The 24,941-nt window shown below is 42.1% G+C and overlaps 3 protein-coding genes across 5 annotated transcripts in view; 1 reads left to right on the top strand and 2 right to left on the bottom strand.

Moving 5' to 3' along the window:
* Positions 1-6,835: 6,835 nt before the first annotated feature.
* pex11b (peroxisomal biogenesis factor 11 beta) overlaps positions 6,836-24,941 on the top strand; it is a 217,894-nt gene continuing 199,788 nt past the window's right edge. The window contains exons 1-4 of one of the 3 annotated variants that reach the window (XM_033991504.2): positions 6,836-7,079; positions 7,809-7,924; positions 8,249-8,450; positions 8,626-9,226. In XM_033991504.2, the coding sequence (XP_033847395.1) occupies positions 7,024-7,079; positions 7,809-7,924; positions 8,249-8,450; positions 8,626-8,959 (708 nt within the window). In that variant the 5' untranslated portion in view covers positions 6,836-7,023 and the 3' untranslated portion in view covers positions 8,960-9,226. Of the gene's footprint in view, positions 7,080-7,808; positions 7,925-8,248; positions 8,451-8,625; positions 9,227-24,941 lie in introns of those variants that run through there. The other 2 variants (XM_055225301.1, XM_055225302.1) reach the window with 2 other exon arrangements.
* On the bottom strand, positions 9,303-18,571 carry ilf2 (interleukin enhancer binding factor 2). The gene is made up of 14 exons (XM_033991503.2): positions 18,447-18,571; positions 17,013-17,072; positions 15,367-15,409; positions 15,186-15,290; positions 15,035-15,112; positions 14,848-14,950; positions 14,323-14,388; positions 14,139-14,255; positions 13,963-14,041; positions 12,643-12,730; positions 12,511-12,572; positions 11,799-11,913; positions 11,354-11,444; positions 9,303-9,577 (listed from the first exon to the last, which is right to left on the bottom strand). The coding sequence occupies exons 1-14, from the start codon at positions 18,449-18,451 to the stop codon at positions 9,426-9,428; spliced, it is 1,164 nt and encodes a 387-aa protein (XP_033847394.1). The 5' UTR covers positions 18,452-18,571; the 3' UTR covers positions 9,303-9,425.
* Positions 24,138-24,941, bottom strand: part of LOC117393368 (uncharacterized) — a 44,249-nt gene continuing 43,445 nt past the window's right edge. Inside the window, exons 9-10 of the mRNA XM_033991487.2 lie at positions 24,649-24,747; positions 24,138-24,281 (exon numbers count right to left, since the gene is read on the bottom strand). Of these exons, the coding sequence (XP_033847378.1) occupies positions 24,174-24,281; positions 24,649-24,747 (207 nt within the window). The 3' untranslated portion in view covers positions 24,138-24,173. The remainder of the gene's footprint in view (positions 24,282-24,648; positions 24,748-24,941) is intronic.

Raw genomic sequence — 24,941 nt, 5'->3', positions numbered from 1 at the left:
TCAGCAGGACATTCATCTTAATTGTCTCGATTCTGGCATGTAGATCTAACAATAAAACCTCCCATCTTTCCATGTCTTTGTATATTTGTTGGTTCAAGGGTTTATTGTTGGTCTCATATAATGTGTTAAAATTATTTGTAATCTTTATTCCCAAGTAGTCTATTGATTTTTTATTCCACTTGAAATTATATTGCTGCGATATTTTTAATGGAGAATTACAGTTTAAGAGGAGAACCTGCGTTTATAACCTGATAGATAGCCAAAATAATTTATTAAGTCCATTAATTTAGGCAAACATACATCTGGTTGTTTTAAATAAATTAAGACATCGTCAGCAAATAGCCCCACCTTGTGTTCTGTGTCCTTAATTTTTATTCCTATTATTCCCTCTTCCTGCCTTATAGCTTGTGCCAATGGTTGAATAAATATTGCAAAGAGGGTTGGTGACAAGCTGCACCCCTGTCTCGCAGATCTTTCTAGGGTAAACCAGTTTGTGAGACTGCCATTTATCTTTAGTCTCGCTTTTGGATCTTGGTACAGTGTCCTGACACAATTGATTAACTGTGAATTAAGACCAAATCTTTCCAAACAGCAATACAAAAATCTCCAGCCAACGCAGTCAAAAGCCTTTTCGGCATCCAGACTCAAAAGAAGTGTGTTTTCGTTTGTTTTTTGTGCTTGTTCAATTATATGTAAAGTCCTCCTTATATTGTCTTGGGTTTGTCGTCCTCTAATAAAACCTGCCTGATCCTCATCTATCATATCGGAAAGAAATGTTTGGAATCTATTAGATTGATTAGATAATTGACGTATATATTTTGTAGTCACAGTTTAATATTGATATTGGTCTATAATTTCAAAATATTCTTTGTTCTTGCCCTCTTTATGGATAATCATAATTATTGCTTCTCTCCACGAGGGAGGTAAAACTCCATTTTTCAGAGTATGGTTAAACGATGATAATAATAATGGGTTCAACTCTTCTTTGAAGGTCCTGTACCATTCCACTGGGAACCCATCCGTTCCAGGGGTCTTGTTGGACTTCATTCATTTTATTGTACTTTCTAGTTCTTTTTCTGTGATGGGCGAACATAATATTGAATTTTGGGACACTCCTATATTTGGTAAATCTAATGAGTTTAAAAAAGCTCTAATTGTCTCATCTGCTGATTTAGGTTGGGAATAAAGTTTAGAATAATATTTTTCAAATGTTTTTTCAATTTCTTCTGGTTTGTAAGCTAAGTTTTCCATTATAGGCTCTCTTATTTTGTAGATAGTGTTAGATTGTTGTTTATTTCTCAAACATCTCGCAAGTGATTTTGTTAATTTTGATCCTCCTTCATAATGTTGTTTCAGAAACCTAATATTTTTTCCACTTCTTCTGTTAATATCTTATCAATTTTTCCCCTTGTTTCTTTAATCTTATCAAGTATCTCTGGATTGTTATATTTCTTATGTAGTTTTTCAAGTTTTTCTAATTCCTCTGTGGCAGTCTGATAGTCTAACATTTTTCTTTTTTTAGTATGTGCTGCATGTGATATCAGTTTGCCTCTCATTACTGCCTTCATAGCATCCTATACCATTGTGGGATCTGTTTCTCTATTACAGTTTTCTTTTTTATAGTTATTGTTTATTGTTAAGCTTTCCAATATTGAGTCTCCAGTTTGTATTTTTAATTTTTCTACTAAGGTCCAATGTTAGACTCAATGCACAGTGATCTGACAGATCAGCTGCTCTTATCTTACATTCTAATATTCTAAACCTGTCTTCATTGTTCATGAAAATGTAGTCTATTCTTGTATAAGTTGAGTGTGGTGCCGAGTAGCAGTCCCTCTCTAATGGATGACATTCTCGCCAGACATCTATGATCCCCAATTCATTTAATGTTGTATTGATATATCGTGACAAATATGTTCTACTGTTTTTCTTATTACTTGAGTCTAAAGTATGATTCAAGACAATGTTCCAATCTCCACAGCATATTAATGTTCCTTCTGTTTCCATAGTCACTATGTCAAATACAGATTTATAAAAGGATTTATCAGATTCAGGTGGAGCATTCAACATTCAACAATGTAACCACATATTCTTCTAGTTTCCCCTTAACTAATATATATATCTACCTTCTCTGTCTTTAATTTCTTTCAGGCCCCCAAATTTTATATTGTTATGTATTAAGATTGCTACTCCATGTTTACTACCTCCTTTAAATGAACTATAAAATAAATTTCTATAACCTAGCATACTTAATTTTTCATGCTCTGTATCAGACAGATGAGTTTCTTGTAGGTAAATTATGTCTGCCTTTTCCTTCTCAACTTTTTAGGAACCTTGCCCCTTTTAATTGGATTATTTAAGCCATTCACGTTCAGAGAGACAATCTTCACTTTACTGGTACACATCTTTAACCAAGGAAAAAAATACTGACAGCATGACCGTAACAACCTAGTGAACATTATGAACCCTAACTAAAATGTTAAAGAATAGTACCCCCTGGTAAAAGTCTGGGCCTATGGGTGACCCTAGTGTCCTGTTGGTAGGGGAGAGGTAAAGCCTCCCACAAAAGAAGGGCCCCTGTGTAGATATAAGTGTTGACTCAAAAAGTCTAACTTCCATTCTACTATGTCCAACTACTTTCAATTCCCTCTTGCCAGTATCATTTTTTTTATTATAATTTTTTTTAAAGAGAAGCGTACTGCCGGATTTCCACATGCTTGTCTATTTTAGTAGTGTTTATATCGGTAAACTTTTTATTTATTCTTTAATATTTAAATGTATTTGTTTGTTTTCCTATTAGCAGTTACCTCCCATCAATCTCTTATATTTTATCTCCGAAACTCCCGTAGTCTCTCCCTCGCTCTCCGTCCTGGAGATCTGCTCCGTGTATCCTGTGTGCGCGTTCCCATGACCAGGCCTGTTGAATCCTCCGCTGCACCTCGTCTTCTCTCTCCGTAGATCCAGCCATCACATCATAACCCCGTTTCTTCATTTCCTCAGCTGCATCATGTGGATTTCCATATGTTCTGGTCCCGTCCGTCCAGTGAATTCTTATCTTTGTCATAGGTGTCTGAAATCTGACCCCATTTTCTTTTAGCGCCTTCTTTATGCCTCCATAAGCGTTTCGTTTTTGAACCACATCTTGGGCATAATCGTGATCAAAGAATATTGGTTTTCCATCTATTTTCAAACGCTTCTGCCAGGCTTTCTTGAGTATCAACTCTTTCGTGTCAAACTGGAGAAAGTTCACAATCATAGACCGTGGTGTCGCTCCGTGTGTCGGTCTTTCACCCAAAGCCCTGTGTGTGCGTTGAATCTTGAGCTGGGTCTCCGCGAGTAAATCCAACTCTCTCCGCAGCAGCTCCTCCACATAGCGGGGGGGCGAGTCTCCCTCCGCGCCCTCTGGTACTCCAAAAATGGGCACGTTGTTTCGCCTTGACCTTCCCTCCAAATCCGTTAGTTTGTCTTTTAACATCTTTTGTTCCATAAGAAGCATTGGCAATATTTCCTTAACTTCTAAATCCCACTCTTCAGCTTCACAAATATGTGTTTGTGCTTCTTTTATAGCCGCTTTCTGCTTCTGTAACTCCTTCTCATTGTCAGAAGGTTTCTTGTTTATTTCAGCTCTGAATGCATCAGATTCGTTCCTGATATCTGCCTTCATTTCTTCTTTAAATGAGGCAAATCTGTTTTTATTTCCTGTTTTAAATCTTCCAATATTGTTACTAGTTCTGGTAGCATCTCCTGCCACGCTGGGGCGTTAGCAGGTAGCATGTTAGCTTCAGTGCACTCCACGTTTCCTTCACTTTCCACTTGTTCCAGTGCTTTGTTTCGGGCACATCGAGTTAGTTGTCCTTCTTGTTTGTCTCCCCCACTCATTCTGCTTTATAGTTGTTGAATTCAGTTGTCTTAGTTGCTGAGAGGGGTTTAATTTGCTATATACTGGCAAGAGGACAGAATTAGACTGCCATCTCTCTCGTTGCTCACCCAGAAGTCTTCCAATCAACTTTTTAATCAAACTACGCCGTTCTTCTGAACAATGTCTTGAAAGACCCGTTTTTCTCAAATGCATGTGCTGGCTTCATCCTTAAATTGGGGCCACCTGATTCACACCTGTTTTTTTTTTTCACATAATTGATGATCTCACTGATTGGATGCCACGCTGCTATTTTTTTTTTTTTTTAACACACTCCTTTCAACTAGTTGCCCAGTGGCACAGCCTTAAGGGCGTGCATATCATGAATACTGGGTTTGTTTTCTGAGAATCTACTGCACCTACTGGTAACTTGTTTGCCATGTAGCAATAAAAATATACTAAAAACCTGGATATTGTACTGCTATTATTTTGAACAATACTGTACACCATGATCCTATCCCTGCTGCTGACCCTGAAGTGAAGATGTAACAGTCAGTGCTGTTGTGGAGGAGAACAGTCCTACCAGTTTCCTCATACTCTTCATCCTCTGTGAAGCTGAAGAAAAATTTGCCTGGTTTATAAAGATGAAAGACCTCAAAGTGCTGTCACAGAAAAGAAATGTGTTTTCACTCTCAGAAAATGACAAAAACAACAAATAGCAAAATGTGGCACAAAAAATACAGCAGTCTAAAGGCACAGTAAAAGAACAATATTTGACATGTGAAGATCTGGCTAAAGCAGAGCAGGTCATCATTCAGTTCAAAGTTCAAATCTTAAATCTGTCAACTCAGACCAAATAAGTACATCTCTAAAGAAAGCTATCTGTACAGGCTGGATCCAGTGCTGGACAATGGAGTGCTCTGAGTAGGTGGTCACATCAACAAAGCAGCTCTGCCTCTGGAATCCAAGCGTTCTACCGTCCTGAGTAAAGACATGCATGTGCCAACATTAATCCTGCACCATATTCACCATCAGCTTGGCCACACAGGAAGGAACCACATGTTGTCCAGGCTGCATCAACGTTACTGAATAATCAATGCAAACTCTGCTGCCAGAAAAGTCCTGTCCGAATGTGGCACCTGCAAAAGAAACAGAGGAAAGCTGATGAAACAAAAAATGGCCGATCTGTCTCTGAAAAGAGTAATTCCAAACAAAGCTCCATTCCCTGATGCTGAAGAAGACTATTTTGGCCACAGTGATGTTAAAAAGGACAGGAGCCTCGTCAAAAGGTATGGGGTCATTTGTATGTGTCTCACCACTCGTGGTCAGATAATGGCACAAATTTTGTGGAAGCCAAACAGGGAGCCTAAAGAGAGTCTGGCTGCTTTGAATCAAAACAAAATTCAAAGGACTTTGGTGCAAGATAGCATAAAGTGGCATTTTAACAAAGCCACTTTATGCTATCTTGCAATATATGAACAGAAAGATTTTGGAAAAGATGGCTGTCTGAATACTTATCCATCAGGCAGGAAAGACAGAAGTGAATGAGACCGACACAGTGCTGGTTGCAGATGCCGCTGCTCCCAGAGGATGCTGACAGATGGACAGAATGCTGGCAGTAAACACTGACTCAAGAGGACTGGTTTGTTCTGTGCAGCTCAAGACCAAAAGTCACCAAGCTCTGCCTTCTGCTGGAAGCGGCAGGCAGAGATGTCTGTCTCTACCCTGCTCCTTTTCCAAAGTTCCACCTTTCCTGTTCTCTTGCTGGTGCATAAAGAAGAAAAAAGAAGATAAAAAAAATGTACTTAATGCCTGACACATAAATGATAGTGACATTACCTTAGAATGGGTCATAGTTCAGTTGAATAGTAATTGTGATTTAATGCACAGTTAGGGGCCAGAGTGTAGGAGCTATTTGTCTGTTTTTGTTTGTTCTAGGATTAGTCTATTATTTTTGCTTCTGGGAAATTATTTTGCCTATTTATTTGGGGTTTAATTGGCATATTTAATATATATTTTGGTAGTGATAATATTTCTTATGTTTTGCAAATTTTTCTTTGTGTAATTTTAGTTCACCATCGCACCTTTTGTGCTTGTGGTTGTGTGTGTGGGTCCTAGGGGACAGGTGGTGGTTCAGATAGGCTCACCCAGAGTGCACTCTGGTCTATGTGTTTTACAAGTCGGCAAAAGAGGCTGCAAGTAATAAATAAATCTATGGAAATGCATCTCTGGGTCTCGTTGTTTGTTAGTTTTTATTGACAAATACACGGCAAGTGATGGAACGTAACAAAGTAAAGTAGTAAAGTACTGTACTTAACGTTGTAAACGTGAACAACAAACGGGGAAATGAAACACCAGAGCGCTCTGCATAGTTCCTTCATTCATGGCGTTTTACCTTTAACAGTCTGACCCAGTGCGCGTCCAGAGGGTCTCTGCACCTCTCCAGAGACAGATCACCTCAATTACCGCTTCCACTGGCGTTTTCTTTTTCTTTTTTCTTTCTTTCTACTGGAGTACACGTGCAGCTCTTCACGGATTGTTTCATGTTAAGAAATGAAACTCTGGATTCACGCACGAACTCAAAGGAAGGGCAGGGATTTGGATGATGAATACAAACTACTCGGGGATATGTCCAGGGTTTACACCTTTTACGCAGGGCTGTGCTTTGGTTGAGTTCTAGTTCTTATAAGCGCTTTTTATTCATGCAATTGTATCTTATTTAGTTTATTTTGTTATAGCTTACTTATTTAGGCAGTAGTTGATGTTTGTCCTGCACATGTTTTATCGTCAATAGCAATATTGGAAAGGATAAATGTGTATGGTCGCAAGAGGATTTTGTTTGCGGGTTTAATTCCCTTTAAAATAGTGGTAAAAGGCATACATTAGTGGACAGCGAGATTTGACACAGGAACGGAGGCAGCTGCGCACATGCGCAGTACACACACGGTCAGAGTGTAATACTCACACTGTCCTGTGAGCGGCGCTCTACACTTCCGAGTGCGCTCTGGAGGTGTGTGTTTACATGGGGCTCGGTGGAAGAAGCTAACAGCTAAGTCCTTGGGCTAAATCTATGCCAAACATCGTTCTCAAGAGTTAAAACTCCACTGCGCACAGCTGAGACTGAAGATAAACAATATTAATCAATGTTGGTGACCTGAAACGCAACAATAATGGACTCCTGGATGCGCTTCAATGCACAGAGCCAGGCCAAGGAGAGGCTCTTCAGGTATTTTAAAATCAAACACTGGGACAGCCCGGTTTGCTGTGGTTTGTAATAAAACCATGAAAAGAGTGCGTGACAGAAAAACTCTTATGTACTCGGTTCATTCACTGCTCACCTGTGAGTCAGTACAATCTGAGAGTGCAACTGAGGACATCTTTGCTTTGTCATTTTCAAACTCGTTTTTCTGTATACTTGCTAAACAAATGACAATTTATGCCCGTCTTTCTTTGGTAGGGATCAAATGGGTCAAAAATAGGGACAACTGGGACATTTCTGCTATAAAACTGGGACAAATCGCTGGTTTTGGATAAATCTACAGGGTTAGGGGACTCTGGGCTCAAAACTTGGACTGTTCCAGGTAAATAGAGACGGCTGGTCACCCTATTTTCAAGTAATGTCTGAGCAGGCCAAGGAGAGTGTTCAGGACAGTGTTCAGGACAAGTCTGGGCCAAGGAGAGAGTGATAGAATGTTTACCATGTTCTGTATATTGTAGTCGCAAGTAACTTTTGAATACACATTTGAAGCAATCAGAGTATTAAACCACCCGTAGTGACCCCTAGTTGACCCTGTCAGTTAGTGTTAACAGACCACATCGATGCTAAGTAAGTTTATCCAAGTTGGTGCTGCTGACTGTTGTTATAAGCCTATATGATATATTCTGTCATATTTAAGATTAAAAATAGATTTTTGTATAACTCATGAGTGATGGTGATGCACTGCTGTGTTGTCAGGGCAGCACAGTATACCTGCACTCTGCTGGGGTACACTGTGCACAAAGCAGGCTCCGGGGAGCAGGTGCGCCTCACCATCTCCCAGCTGGAGGGGCACATGAGCTTAACCAGGAAGTGTGAGTAACACACCTGTACACACCACATCCCAAAATGGCCACATCTCATTTCTCTTTCCTCACTTCCTTCTTGTTGCATCTCATTTCTTTCCTCACTTCCTTCTCCTTGATTCCTTTCCTCATTCCTCCATTTTTCACCTGTCAATCAAATACACCATATTAAATGGTGTTTCCAAGCTCAGAGGAAGCAAGGGAAGGAAACCATGAAGGAAGCATGAGCGAGGGAAGGAAATCACATTGTTGTGTATTGTTGGAACAGAAGTAGATGGACAGTAGCAAAGGATGTTTGACATGTAAATCCAGCATGTCCTTATTTTCCCGCAGTGCTGCGCCTGGGGAACTCTGTTGAGGCTCTGGAAGCTGCCAAGAGGAGCATCCACCTGAAGGACAGTGTGCTGCGCCTCTGCCTCACACTCAGCCACCTCAATAGGGCCATGTACTTTGCCTGTGACAACCTGCTGTGGGCCTCCAAGACAGGTCTCCTGTTCAGACTGGACCAGCACAAGTGGAGCCAGAGGTCCTTCAGGTCAGCCCCACTGTCACAACACAAATGCTTATTCAAGAACTTGTACAACCAAAATGTTAGGTGGAGACGGGTCTCACATCAAAGGACTCCATATATACAGGGTGTTTAACTTCAGTTGATGTGTCTATCCTTTAGTTTGTTGAATATGTCCATGTTTGTGTGTTTGTATTCACAGGTATTACTTGTTCACTCTGATCCTGAATTTAGTGCGGGACATGTACGAGGTGCGTCTACTCATGGAGAGCGAGACTCGCTGCAGGGCAACTAAAGCAGAAGAGCCCCACACTGCCCCGAGTGTTGTCTCACAGCTACAGCTCATGCTCAGTGTGCTGCACCATAACCCTCCACTGCTGCTGGATCTGATCAAGAACAGCTGTGACCTGTTTATCCCTCTGGACCGCCTGGGGCTCTACTCCACCGGCCCTGGCTTTGTGGGAGCCTGTGGGCTGACCTCCTCCATTCTGTCCATCCTCACCATTGTGGACCCTTGGCTCAAACTCAAGCCCTGAGCTTCAGCCTGAGTGCAGCGGATAGTGGCCTTAACAATGAGGAGCTCCATGATGATCTCTGTTGGACTGAGAGCTCAACACATCTGCCCTGAGAAGTTCACCACTCAGGGGCCAGCTTTGACTGTAGTAATGAAGTGATGCGAGAACAGTTACCAGAATGTGTTAACATAATCTAATATGACTGAAATTTTAATGATTAATTTTGGTACAAATGACACCTCTACATGGCTGTACCTAGGATCCCAATATCCTTGATATTTGTCCAGCAGAGAAAAATATTTAGTTCTCAGACCAACCTGCACATTTAGAAACCCCAGACCTAAACAATCAGACCCTGTGTTCAAAGTAAAAAAAAAAAAAGAAATTTATTGAGATCACTACATTCATAAACAAATGTAACAACAAGTCAAATAAACACAGGAATAAAACTTAAAATGATATTTGCTCTGATCCCCTTTTGGTCCAGTCACTCCTGGGTCTCCATGCTCTCTTCCTCCGCATCACCCCCCTCTTCCAGAGCCTCGTCCTCCTCCTCCTTCCTCTCTGGAGGTTTCTCATACGCCTTCTCAGAGGGAGTGACGATGACTCCGTCCCACGTGGACATCTCTGAAGCCAGGTCTGAACACAAGATATTTTACAACTATTGAAAAGACACTTTTAAAGAGTGGGCCAACAGCCTTTTTGATACATTTGATAGATCTCTATTGTGGGTTTTCTGCAGACATGATCTACACTGATCAGGGAATCTATATAAAATTTGTTGCTACTCGTATTTCTCGCTCGTGTTTGGTAATCTAGAACATTTCAGGGACAATTTTTGACGCAAAAACAGCAGACGGCTATCGCAATGTGTGAAGGATCGTCTGCTCTCAGTCAATAGCGCATCTGGCAATATCAAACCCTTCCCATCTACAGTTGAAACCAAAAGATTAAAATGGATAAATATAAAAAGACATATGCTTTTTTTTTCTCAATGTCTGACATGAAATCAGATTAAACTTTTCCTGTTTTAGGTCAAATAAGATTGCCAAAAATATTTCTGTTTGCTAAATGCCAGGATAATGAGGATTTTTAAGACAATTTTTCATTGCTCTCTTCAAAGTCAGAAATTCGCATACAGTAAAATTACTATGCATTTAAACAATTTGGGAAAACCCAGATGATGTCATGTCTTCGGAAGCTTCTCATAGGTTTATTGACAACATTTGAATTAATTAGAGACACACCTGTGGATGTATTTGAAGCACACCTAAAATGCACTGCTTCTTTGTTGCATCATGGGAAAGTCAAAAGAAATCAGCCAAGATAATGTCCACAAAAGAGGGAAACCAATAGAATAATTATTGTTTTGCGTTTGTATTTATGTTGATCGTTGCCAGCATAGTGCACAGCTGTGGCATACTTTTGGTTCATGGCCGTTGCCTTTGCCTGAAAAATTGAGGTGATAAAAGTGAATTTTGTGAAAATGTGCACAAATCTCGAGTGGCGATGAAGCGGGTCTCATTGTGTAAAATATATTCTACTTGTATGTTGAATTCTGTTTCCATTTCATGAATTTACTGCTCTGTCCTAGTCCTAAAACATCTTCTCTCAGCTTATGGCATGTTTTGGAGCCTGCATATAGACCAGTTAATGATTATTCGATTACTACATTTGTTGAAGATTATTTCAATAATTGATTTATAAGCGATTTATCGATTTTAACTTGTTGCAGCCCTAAATCTGATGAAACTGAAAACAAACTGGGACTGACACATCGGCAAATAAAGACTTTGTCAGTCCCGAAAAAAATCTTTACCGAATAGGGCTGAATAATTTGTGAAAATATGTAACTGCAGTTTTTCTGACAAGCACTGCAATTATATTTATGATTTAATGATAAGATTCTGTTTAAAATTCACGTTTTAAACACATCCAGAAGAATTGACATAAATATGAACTGAAAAACAGACTTATTTCAGAACATGTTTGTACAGATCTAAACTACAGAGTTACCAGTTTCATGTAGAATAAAACGGATTTTGTTGTATGCGGAGGAAATTAAGTTACTTAAAACAACTGCAGCCTTTGCAATTTACCAATTGCATCTATTAAAATTGCGATTGATTACATTGCAATTAATCTTGCAGTCCTAGTACCAAATACCAGCTCAGTATCTGACTGATGGCTACATGTTCTAAACCCTCTTACATCGCTGATTTCAATGTCTCCAATTTTTCAACTCGATCTTAATTACTGCTGTATTAATACAGTAAAAATTTGATAATGATTTTGGTTTTACACTGCTGTATGTGCCTTTAATTTGAATAAAAGTCTTCTGTTAGCATCTTGTTGAGCATTAGCCATTAAGCATTGACTACACAGCATAAAGGACAGCTAGGAGAGAAGACTCACAGCTGGCGTCTCCCTCTAGTCCCAGGATCTTCCTATAGCCTCCATGAGACAGGACTCGAACCAGAGTCTGAGCCGTGAAGCACACCATGTCCTGCCAAGATGTCCACACAGAGGACAGACACTCAGTTACCAATGTCACAATACATTTCATTGGTATGATTATTGTAAGAATTGACCCCAGACAGTGAAATGCTTTAATGAAAATGTACAGTGACAAAAATACTCTACGATGTGACCTTATTTATGAAATTAAACTTTCTGAATGTTAAGTCAAGTCAAACAGCCAATTAAAAAAAACACATGGCCTAAAAAGATAGAATTGAAACAGCTATTTTTGCTTCTAAAATTGCCACAATTGTCTAAAATGTTTTTAGTTCTCTATATAGTGCCCGCAGTCGTCCCAGTTATGGATTAAGTGAATAACACTGTACAAGAGGACACTCACCTGCTGCTCTAGGGTCATGACCGTGTGGACCCGGAAGTTTCCGCTCTCACATGGATCTGTTATCCCTACAGATCCAGGGAGGAAGAGGCCTGCAGCCAGCATCTGCAGGCAGCGTCTGCAAACAAGTCACCGTCAGTCTGTGTGTGTGCACAGATCTGCTTCTGCATCAGTCGGTCATTGTGTCTGCTTCTGGGCTTCTCCATGACACTGCTGTTCACATGAGCATGTAGAATAGTTCTGCATCATCAGGTAAATAAATGCATGAAAACATTTCAGGCCCTGATTAGCTCAGTGGAAGCTCAGATGGTTCAGATCTGTGACCACTAAGCTCGATTCAGCGAAGTGCTGGTGTATAACAAATGTATAGCAGCCTTTAAGCCCAAACTTTTCCCCTCAGCAGGCCAAAATTCATACATTATATCTGAGGTCTGAATCTGAGGCCTGCATCTGATGCCTGCATCTGAGTCTTGCCTGATTCGAACATGTATGTTTGTAAAGGGTTAAGTGTGTACTTACTAGACCAGGTGAAGGTGTTGAGGGAAAGCTTTCCCTTGTGAATGAATACAGAGTGTAGTAGACCAGTGTAGATACACATTTCTTGCTGTATTCCACAGTATGGGCATTAACTGAGGTAGGTTTATGTATGTGTGGCACTGCACTACAGTACCAGGGACCGCACTACAGGTGTCGGGCCTAGATGCAGAGGACTGACCTGTAAGCCACGTTGAGAGAGAGTGGCTGTCTGGAGGGGTTGTTCATTACAGCAGAATGTCCCTGTAACACAAACAGCCATTTAATTCTCAGCCACATCATCAGCACTTCACACACAGTGAACGGGACATACCAACAGGTCCAGGATCCAGGGAGTGAGTGGCTCGAAGCCAGGGAAACGCAGGCGCAGGTCCTTCAGCAGTCGGATCAGCACCTTCACCCTGACAAGATAATCTACATCTCACAAGTGGACTCAACTGATTTCAGACAACTGATTCTTACAGTATTTGAGTCAGGGTAGAGAAAGATTTTTCTCTTGTATTGACCCAGATCGAGATTCAGTCATTGCTAACAGTCATCTGTGCAATCCCTCAGTCATCCAGGTATGATCCATAGTAAAAAAAAAAAAAAGAAAAAAGAAAAGTTCACATCTGTCAACTGGACAAAAAAGTTGTAGGAGTGAAGACGTTTTGCTGCTCATCCAAGCTGCTTCTTCAGTTATAGATAGAATCTTCTATCTATAACTCCATCCTCAGACCAGAAGTAGGACTCAAACACAGTTCACACTTAGTGTAGCTCATTAGACCGAGCCTACAAACAGAAACTGTAAACAATAAGTGTGTTAGTTTCAGTTTAGCTAGCTCCTCCCTCCAGATAAAGCAGTGTCCAGCAGTGATCTGACCAGAACTGAAGAAGTGGCCTGGACGAGCAACCAAACGTTTTCAATCCGCAACCTTTTTGTCCAGTTGACAAAGTTGAATTTTTTTTTTTTACTTTTGCTAATCACCAATAATCATCTTGGATCGTTGTAATTAAGTTCACAGCTAGGGGTGAATGATGCGTGGTGCATGTGAACAAGACCGAACCCAAAATGGAAGAAAACGGAAGTAAATCTAGTTTGCGCTGGGGTCGCACCACGGAGCAGAGAAGCATGTGTGAAAATGACGTCGGTGGTGGACACTGGAAGTAAGGGATGCCGTCAGGCTGAAGGAGTCCTATCGAGCCTTGTTGGCTCGTGAGACAATTGAGGCAGCTGACAAGTACCGGCGGGCCAAGCGAGCCGCAGCTCGTGCTGTCATGGAGGCAAAACTTGAGGAGTTCGGGGAGGCCATGGAGGAAGACTATCGGACAGCCTCAAAGAGTTTCTAGCAAACTGTCGCCTCAGGAGGGGGAAGCAGTGCTTCACCAACACTGTCTACAGTGCGGGTGGAGAGCTGCTGACCTCGACTGGGGATGTTATCGGGCGGTGGAAGGAATACTTTGAGGATCTCCTCAATCCCACTGTCATGTCTTCCAAGGAGGAAGCAGCAACAACATTGCGTGGCGGTCGGGGACAGTACCGCAGGACTGCTGCCCCCGCGACCCGGTCCCAGATAAGAGTAAGAAAGTATAGATAAGTGTGTGTGTATGTATAGCTTAATGTGTGTCCTTTAAACCACATTCTAAAACTCACGTCGACTGAGAGGCGTTTTCCTCAAACCAGCGAGCATGACGGATTGCAGCCAGAGCACTTTGGAGAACCTTAATGTCCACTGAAACAGTAAGAGGAGTCAGAGTGTTTGAGGAGATGATGTGAGGGCACAGAATAGTGTCAGAGGAGGGCAGTGGTGCTGATGTGAGGGCTCTTACGGTGGAGCTCAGGGTCCAGTTTGCGCAGGTTTGGAGGAACAGTGGTAATAAGTATCTTCACTGTAGCATCTGCAGAGCTGATTTCAAATCCCGTCTCATTGGTTAGCATGGACAACACTAAAAAGACCAGAAGCTTCATCAGATATGGAATACAACACAAGCAAGTTTACACCACCCAACATACCTTCTGTTGGGTCCTGGGCACGCAGTGTCTCCACCACTTTGTTCCCCAGTGCAGCTACAGCCTCCACTGAAATATCAGACAGAAAAACACTAGATTATCAGGCCATATAATCCATTAGTCTTGTAAATGGTCACATTTTTATATTGCACTTTTCCACCTTCAAGGCACTTAAACCACTTTACCTCAAGGAACCACTCACCCATTCAAAATCTGAAATGGTTAAATGCCAAAAACTATGGAAATGCTACTGTCCACCTTCAAAGCAATCATTAGAAAATCCAGAAAATTGGGAATTTTATTAATCTACCAGGAAAATGAAGTGGGGGTAAATTTTCTTAGAGGATGGTTCTAGAGAGCATGCCCGTGACCAGCCATCCTGAACCACCATCCTGTTATGGCCCAACTACCATACTTTTTGTCCAGTTGACAGATTTGAATTTTTCTTTTCCTATGGATCATACCTGGATGACTGAGGGATTACACAGACATACTGTTATGTTGAATTGATTGTGTAGAGGTACTTACATGTGGGGAGGATCTTGAGAATCACTACCAGGTCAGCTACATTATGGCCAGTTGTCATTGTACCCTTCTTGTAGGAGCCAACCTGACGAACTTCTTCAATTTGCTGAGAGAGCACACACCAAAATAAGGGATACTCTGCACACATCATGACCATTAGCTCCAACACTCTATTACTAATGTTACTTACCACCTCAAAGTTGCCTGGTGCAACAATCAGATTGTCAATGACATTATTGATTTTAGTAACCAGAGACAAAATGGACGACTAAATGGAAAGAAGAAAACAGTGTGAGTGCTTTGCCTGGCACTAGGCAGGGGTCACACACAGCGGCCCTGACCTGCTCAGCTGGAGTCGGGCTCAGATCCTGGTTCCTCTTGAGCAGACACTCGCTGAAGGCCGTCTCATCCGAAGCAGGTTTTACCCGTGGAAAGGCCATCTCACACTGAAACAGCAGCACAATTGTCAGTACTGGGGCTCTCATCAGGATAATACTAGGAGACAGCTCATGTGCTACTCACCACGTAAAAGTCAAAGGGGATGTGTGGGACAAACGGCCGGTACCTGAAAGCACAGCAGCACAGTTAGTCACTGTACCCAGTGTTTCCCATAGACTTTGTCCAGAGTACGATGACACAAATCCTTTTTATATCAACCATCTTCTCTCATATAACTGGTGGAGTACAAATGTCCACTGTGGACTCTTTCCGCTTCCTGGGCACCTGCATCACCCAGGATCTCAAGTGGGAGCCGACCATCAGCTCCCTCATCAAAAAAGCCCAGCACAGGATGTTCTACCTGCGGCAGCTGAGGAAACTCAAGCTGCCGGAACAGATGATGGTGCAGTTTTACACTTCCATCATTGAGTCCATCCTCACCTCCTCCATCACTGTGTGGTTCACTGGGGCCACTGCCAGGGACAGACAGAGACTGCAGCGCATTGTGCGCTCTGCTGAGAAGGTGATTGGCTGCTCCTTCCATCTCTACAGGACCTGTACGTCTCCAGGACTCGGGGGGAGCAGGCCGTAGAGCAGCTGACACTTCTCACCCTGGACATGGACTATTTGAGCCACTTCCCTCTGGCAGGAGGCTACGGTCCATTGGGACCAGAACCTCTCGTCATAAGAACAGTTTCTTCCCCTCTGCTGTTTGTCTCATGAACACTTTATAATATCTGCACTAAACTGGACACTTAATAACACCGGTCACTTTAATAAGCCACTTTGCACTGTTGTTCTGATGCTGCTGTTGTACATATTTTCTCCCTTTAAGTATTTCATTTGATTTTTTAAGCATATCTTTTTAACTTTGTGCATGCCCTTATTTGTATTTGTATTTATTCAGTGTGTTTTATGTTGCATTTTGTCACCAAATTAGTTCCTAGTTTGTGAACAGTGTTCACAGACGATGGCAATAAAAGTCTTCTGATTTCAGACCATAGTACATAGTTACATTTTAATGCTAATGACAATGCAATATGTACTTTGACACCACAAAAATCACAATTTGTTACAGTCTATGTTGTTTTGAGACTATGGGGGCTCACCATAATCTCCTTTATTAATGGGAAATATTGTCTGTACCACAGTCACTCACAAGTTCACAACCCACTAACAAGAGATTTTATGCAATCAGAAAGCACATTTAGTTTCAATGCTGAAATACAGCTGATTTTAAACATAAAGGACTCTCTGATCTGAATTGTCACTACCTAAAACCTGCAGCCAATCATTCATAGGAGCTAGTGCAGCCTCTGACTTTATTCTGGTCTAAGGTTCAGTGGAATGGTATTCTCAGAATGAGACTTGCATATATGTGTCCTGTAGGTTAAGGACGTGGACGACTGAGGGTCTACACAGACATCCTGCAGGTTAAGGCACTGGCAATCCAGGTATAGTTGTAATTGTTGTACCTTTTTAAAACGCTAAGTGCGTATTCTACATACAGTTGCTTTGATGAACCTTTTAAAATGAGCTTTAATGCCTTTAATAATCTTGGACTACACAACAACTGCTAAAAAGTATAACTAGGTTGTATCTATAGAGTAAAACAACAACATTAGGAAGCATGGGGGTTAGGATCTACACTGTTTCAGCATTATCAGAGTTTCAGACAATGATGAAATCCAGAAGAATAATATGTTTGTGTGAGCCGAAGAAACACTTACCCCTGCACCAGTCCTCCTCGGGCCCCAAAGCGCCCTCCCCGGCCTCTGCCGCGGTCTCCTCTGCATCAAACATCCACATTAGACACACGCATGTACACCACACATCCACACGTACAACACACAGAAGTACACAACACATGCACATGTACAACACACACAGAAGTACACAACACATGCACAAGTACAACACACATGTACACGTACAACACACATGCACAGGTACAACACACATGTACACGTACAACACACATGTACACGTACAACACACATGCACACGTACAACACACGCACAGGTACAACACACATGCACAGGTACAACACACATGCACAGGTACAACACACATGCACACGTACAACACACGCACACGTACAACACACGCACACGTACAACACACATGCACACGTACAACACACATGCACACGTACAACACACGCACAGGTACAACACACATGCACAGGTACAACACACATGCACAGGTACAACACACATGCACACGTACAACACACATGCACACGTACAACACACATGCACAGGTACAACACACATGCACAGGTACAACACACGCACAGGTACAACACACATGCACACGTACAACACACATACACAGAAGTACACAACACATGCACAGGTACAACACACATGCACACGTACAACACACACAGAAGTACACAACACATGCACACGTACAACACGCATGCACAGGTACAACACACACAGAAGTACACAACACATGCACACGTACAACACACATGCACACGTACAACACACATACACAGAAGTACACAACACATGCACAGGTACAACACACATGCACAGGTACAACACATGTTCAAGTACACAGCACATGCACAAGTATGACACAAAGTACATCACACGCGCACAAGTACACCACACACACGCACAAGTACACCACACACAGGCACAAGTACACCACACACAGGCACAAGTACACCACACACACGCACAAGTACACCACACACACGCACAAGTACACCACACACACGCACAAGTACACCACACACACGCACAAGTACACCACACACACGCACAAGTACACCACACACACGCACAAGTACACCACACACACGCACAAGTACACCACACACACGCACAAGTACACCACACACACGCACAAGTACACCACACACACGCACAAGTACACCACACACACGCACAAGTACACCACACACACACCACACACAAAGTACACGCGTGTACGTGTCCACACACGCACACGTACCCTAAGTACACACCACGCACATTTACAGTCCCGGGACAGAACCAGACCACTGACTCGAGCTAAGTTCGTTCATTCATAGCTAACAGACAATCGAGCCATGCCAACAAAAGCCGGGGGATAGTGAGAGCCGATTCCCGGTGTACAGACGTCACGAGCAGGTGAACGTCAACTCAAGGCAGCAGGAAAACCTTACCTCATTGTATACGACGTTTTGAAGATTTATTGACCAAAAAGTGCGAGAAAAAAACGGTGGTTGTTTTGCAGCTGAAGCGTTCGCAGGCCCGCTGCTGAGAGTGCTGCTGGAGGTGGAGGAGGTGCGGAGGGAGAACTGTGGAGAGGGGTTTCCGGGAGCTCAGGAGCAACACCGCCGCCTACTGCTCTGGAGACGCACAGACTTCTTCTTCTTCTATGGCGTTTAATGGCGGTTGGCAACCATCTAGTGGGTTATTACCGCCACCTACTGAGCTGGGGTATGAAGACCTTTTAAACTGGTCAGAGGGGTGAGTTTAAATAATCAGTACTTCATATGCGTCGAATTAGGTTAGTGTCTTTTAAGAACACAAATAATTGTTTTCTTATCACTTTAAGTCCCGTTCCCAGTAAAGTCTTGAGATTAAATAGCATTTTTCCTTTTGCAGCTGTTTCCATGAGTTGTGCTCGCTGATGGTTATAATGTTCACAGTTAATAAGGACATGTTCCACTGTTTCAGGCTGAGAGCAATTCTCACAATTTCCATTAGGATGCTTTCCGATTCTCCAGAGCGAGTGGTTCAGGCATGTATGTCCTATTCTCATTCTTGTTATTATTATTTCCTCTCTGCGACTTCCTTCTGGGTTCTGTTTTAATCCAACTTTATTTTCAATGCCGTGTAAATGTCTCCCTGTGTCATTTAGATCCCAACATTCTTGCCAGAGCTCAAGGATTTTACCGTTCAATATGGCTTTTCCTTCAGCTCGACTCAGTGGAATACTGATATCAACTACCTCAGACCTAAGTGCTTGTTTAGCCATTACATCAGCTTCTTCATTGCCTTCAACTCCAACATGGGCTGGGACCCAAACCAACACCACTTCTATCATACTATGTAGCTGGAAGAGTAGATAGTAGATTCTATACTTTATAATGCGGCTTGACTATCTGATGCAATGACAGATTTGTGGATTTTACAGTTGTTATTCTCCAGGAGCCAATTCAGAGCCAATTCAATGGCAACCATTTCAACAGTGTAGACAGCAAGATGGTTTGATGCTCTTCTTCAGATGTACTTTCTATATTGAGGAATATTGACTGCTGCACCTGTCCTGCCGCTCTCAGGGTCCTTTGACCCATCTGTATATAATACCAGGCTGTCTGTATGCTTTTCAATGTATTTTTGTGCAATAAACCATTCTGGGGTATTTCTAGCCTTTTCTTTAATAACTTTGTGAAGAGAAAGGTCCACTGTTGGGGCAACAAAAAAACACGGAGGAATTGGAGAGCACGGGACAGTGGGACTATATTTAAAGTCAGTGAGGCTGAGTTGCTGTGCTTTTATATCACCTATCCATCCGAAGCTGAAAAGGTCTGACTCTTCATGCTCCCAGCAGTCTTTAAGAACAACCTTTGTTGGGTGAGAATCGTTATGTCCTTGAAGGTTGATCCAGTATGCTAGCATGAGTTTAATTCTCCTTAGACGGAGAGGGAGCTCCCCTGTCTTCACTTGGAGTGCTGTTAGAGGTGACGATTTAAATGCTCCACAGCATGTTCTTAGCCCTTGCGTTTGCTCTCTTTCCAATTTTCTTAAATGCGTTTCAGCAGCAGACATATATGCAAAACATCCATAATCAAGAGATGACCTCATAAGGGCCTGGTATACTCTCAGCAAAGCTCCCCTCACTGCTCCCCAGTCCTGGCCTGCCAAGCACCTTAATAGATTATTCACTTTTTTACATTTAATCTGCACTGACTCAATGTGTTGTTTCCAGGTAAGTTTTCATCAAATATCATTCCCAAAAATCTCACATTCTTAACTTGCTCCAACTTTTGTCCGTACAGGTTCAACGTTACACTCTTATGCCTTTTAGAGAAGCAAATAACGAGTCTTTGCTACAGACATTTTAACAGCCCATTTATTAGACCACAGTTCCACTTCCTTAATTGCATTCTGCATTTTCCGCTGTAAGAACTTTAAATTTCATCCTCGTATCCAAAGGGCTCCATCATCCGCATACAGGGACTTTCCGATGTTATCTTCTACATTTTCGAATATGTCATTAATCATAATATCAAAGAGTACTGGGCTGCACACACTGCCTTGTGGTGTCCCATTCTCAACAGAGTACATGTTGGAGTACACTGATCCAACTCTCACTTCAATTTTTCGGCCAAAGAAATCCAAAACCCAGTTATACAGTTTTCCTCTTATTCCTAGTTTAGACAGTTTTATTAGCATCCCCTCCTTCCAGAGCATATCATAAGCCTTTTCAATATAAAAAAAACCTGCCAGGACCATTTCTTTATTTGTTTAGGCTTTTCTTATCTCTGATTCTAGACACAGTATAGCATCCATAGTATTCCTTCCTTTACGGAAGCCGCTTTGGAAAGGACTAAGTGCTTTATTTTCTTCCAGGAAGTAATCAAGTCTTGTTGTAATTATTCTTTCCATTGTTTTTCCCAGTTGCGAGGTAAGCGCTATAGGACGGTAATTTGAAGGATCCGAGGCTTCTTTGCCTGGCTTTAAGATAGGTACGATGATGGATTATTTCCACGCATCAGGAATCTTCCCTGTCTCCCAGACTAAGTTAAAGAGTTGTAACACAGCTTCTAGAGATCTGTCCTCCATTCTCGCCAGCATGGTATAACAGACTCTATCTTTTCCGGGGGCAGATTGCCTTGCATATGTAATAGCTTTCTTCAATTCAAATATAGTAAAAGGTCTATCCAACATTAAACATCTGACACAAATAAAACTACTTTAATATTTTAGTGGTGAAACTTTTCCCAAATTCTCAGAAATGAATGTGATTCCCACTTATGCTTTATTTTAATAATAATTATAATTATAATGTGATAAAGGGCCCTTGCAACCCTTGCACCCGCGGAAGGGCACACCACAGTGAGAGAGATGTATATTAACCTCAGGCTGATTCAATGTGATTCAATATTTCCAGTGTCATGTTGGAGAATGAATAAGTTTTACAGGGGGCGCTGGAGAGCTATTTTAACAAGACAATTTTAATCAAGACATACTTTTGCTCAGCGCGTCAAAATACACAGATGTTGCATTGGGTTTGTCTGAATCCAACAATGTTTGCCAGAGTTACAGGATTTTATAAGCTTTCAAAGTGGCAGTTTCATTAAGAGCTCGTCATGACCACACCCTGAGACTTATGTAAATTTTAACAATTTTTGACCCCAGATATATCTCGTTGATGCTGCCTCAGTTTGTGAGTCTGTGGGATAAAAACCCTAGGACAACTTTGCTAAAGTACAAGGGGAATTTTGGACATCTGGATATTTTCATTCAAAATCAACTTGGAGACAGGGTGTGATCCCCATAGAATGTTTTCCTCAGGGTCACATAAAGAATGAGTATAACAAATGTCATTTGATTATGACAAACTTTTTTTTTTCTCTCATTGACTTTTTGAGACGTAGCCATGCAAGTGTGAATGTAGACAGGGTGTGGTCTTCATTGCCTTTTTTTTTTTTTCAGAATGATATCAAGGGTCTGTGTACCAAATTTTATTGGTCTACGACATAAAAAAACTTTTTCAGCCCCATTTTAACATTGCAGGGGGCGCTGGAGATACATTTTTAAAGATACAAGTTTAATTCACACATCATTATGTCCAGTTCATCAAAATACAGAAACGCTACATTGGGTTCAATCAGATTCGACAATTTTTTTACAAAAGTTACAGGGATTTTTATGCTTTCAAAATGGCAACTTCATTAATAGTTCATTATGACCACACCCCGAGACTTATGTAAATCTTTTTAACAACTTTTTACCCCAGATATTTCCTGATGATGCCGCCTCAGTTTGGAGTACAAATCTAGTCTGAAATCTAGTATAAGGTCTAGATTTTGGACATCTTAAGTCTGACCCAATATGGCCGACTTCCTGTACAGTTTACATGTTCCATTTTTTTGGTGTGAGTTTCTGATCAGGCTCCCACTGACCCCATGAAATTTAAAGTTTGAGATGGTGCTACCGAGTCATCTTTCATTATTTTTTCTAGGGGTCTTCAGTCACAATTAAAGCTCATCGTGTTCTAATATTTGATACCTGTCTCTGGCATGTTGATTCGTGTTTACTACTTGATTTTTGCCATTTTCCAGGCTCTGGACGTGGTTTTAGTTAGTCTGTTGCTGGGATCTTGTCCCAGGCTTGGGCCTAATAATACTAATAATATATAATAATTCTGCTTTTCAAGAATATTTGGGGGTAATTAATAAGTCAGAAAATAAGGTATTTCTTTAATAGTTCTGTTGAACTCTATAGCTCTGTGACTGGTGTCCTGTATATCCACATGTTAAAACACCTGCACATCTCACACATGAAGACAGCCCACACATCAAAGCATTTACCAAGACATCCAAAAATACAATGCCGAGTTTAACATGTTCCTGTTTATTAGTGCTGTGAGCCACATTTTCACTGTTTATTATGTGGTTAAACAGAGAGCAGCCACAGCCTATAGAAAGAGAGGACACCAGGTGAAACAGTGCATACAGTGCTCAGACCGTCCTACACTAAATTTGCTACATTTCAAATACAGTTTCAATAGTGTCTGACATACAGGGATATTACAATACACTCAAGTCATTTTTAAAAGAGATGCATATTTACAGCTGCTTTTGAATGATTTTCACTGATTCAATTTGTCATGTGACCAGCGTGTACAGAGGACATGTGACCTGTATGACCACACAGGACAGAGGACATGTGGCCTGTATGACCACACAGGACAGAGGACACGTGACCTGTGTGGACAGAGGACATGTGACCTGTATGACCACACAGGACAGTGGACATGTGGCCTGTATGACCACACAGGACAGAGGACATGTGGCCTTTATGACCACACAGGACAGAGGACACGTGACCTGTGTGGACAGAGGACATGTGACCTGTGTGTACAGAGGACATGTGACCTATATGGCCACGCAGGACAGAGGACATGTGACCTGTGTGGACAGAGGACATGTGGCCTTTATGACCACACAGGACAGAGGACATGTGGCCTTTATGACCACACAGGACAGAGGACACGTGACCTGTGTGGACAGAGGACATGTGACCAGTGTGTACAGAGGACATGTGACCTATATGGCCACGCAGGACAGAGGACATGTGACCTGTGTGGACAGAGGACATGTGGCCTTTATGACCACACAGGACAGAGGACATGTGGCCTTTATGACCACACAGGACAGAGGACATGTGACCTGTGTGGACAGAGGACATGTGGCCTTTATGACCACACAGGACAGAGGACATGTGGCCTTTATGACCACACAGGACAGAGGACACGTGACCTGTGTGGACAGAGGACATGTGACCAGTGTGTACAGAGGACATGTGACCTATATGACCACACAGGACAGAGGACATGTGGCCTTTATGACCACACAGGACAGAGGACATGTGGCCTTTATGACCACACAGGACAGAGGACATGTGGCCTTTATGACCACACAGGACAGAGGACATGTGGCCTTTATGACCACACAGGACAGAGGACATGTGGCCTTTATGACCACACAGGACAGAGGACATGTGGCCTTTATGACCACACAGGACAGAGGACATGTGGCCTTTATGACCACACAGGACAGAGGACATGTGACCTTTATGACCACACAGGACAGAGGACATGGCTTATATTTTGCATGAATAATCCTGTGAGACAGATGTTCTTCCATAGACACTGCTCAGGGCTCAGGAGTGATGACCTCGATAGGCTCCACCTGGGGCTCAGTGGGAGGAGTGGACAGATCCTCCACCTGCTCCGAGTCCGCTTCAGTCACCACCACTGCGACCTGCACACGCACGCACGCACATACGAGCATACACACACATGTGCATGCACACACACAAACACGCACACACAAGTACACGAAAGAGAAGACCACACTTTTGACTTCATCTGCGACACAGTGTCCAGCAGAACAATATTTGACATTTACCAGTGGCATAAATAAATAAAAATAGTCTTCCATTATAAATGAATGATGGGTCCTAACACAATGGTTTTCAGACACGATGAGTAACCAAATTATGCACGAGCAGCATGGAAATGCTTAGGGATTTTGTTAATGTATAATCTGATTAGATGCAGATGTGAAATGAGATAAAAGATAATGCCATGTGGAGCACTTGGGCTGTGAGTTTTGTGCCCTCCCTCACCTGAGATGGACTGCGCTGTGGGGGTGTGGCCGGAGCAGTGGATACAGCAGGGGCTGGAGGGGGGCGTGTCTGGGGGTACACTGGCCGTTGGGAGCCAGCCTGTGGGACAGACACACACACTGAGCATCCTGGTGGACATCGTAACCTGGACATTATAACCCTGGACATCATAACCATGCTATTTGAATATATTTTTCTATTTCTGACTTGGTTGTGTAGGATAGTACCTGTGCTAAATATTTATCATATATTTCATCAGTTAAATGCCAGTTTGTGAAGAGAGGTAGAAAAAA

This window comes from Periophthalmus magnuspinnatus, chromosome 11 (assembly GCF_009829125.3).
Source record: "Periophthalmus magnuspinnatus isolate fPerMag1 chromosome 11, fPerMag1.2.pri, whole genome shotgun sequence".
In the NCBI taxonomy this organism is placed as follows: domain Eukaryota; kingdom Metazoa; phylum Chordata; class Actinopteri; order Gobiiformes; family Gobiidae; genus Periophthalmus; species Periophthalmus magnuspinnatus.
Note: the sequence above shows the minus strand (reverse complement) of the source record. Positions and strands in the feature narration are given on the sequence as shown.

Coding starts and splice junctions, on each gene's coding strand:
- ilf2 (XM_033991503.2), bottom strand. Junction 15,113..15,185: donor GCCCGACTCCAGCTGAGCAG/GTCAGGGCCGCT, acceptor CTTTCCATTTAG/TCGTCCATTTTGTCTCTGGT. Junction 11,914..12,510: donor TCTCTCAACGTGGCTTACAG/GTCAGTCCTCTG, acceptor ACTTGTTTGCAG/ACGCTGCCTGCAGATGCTGG.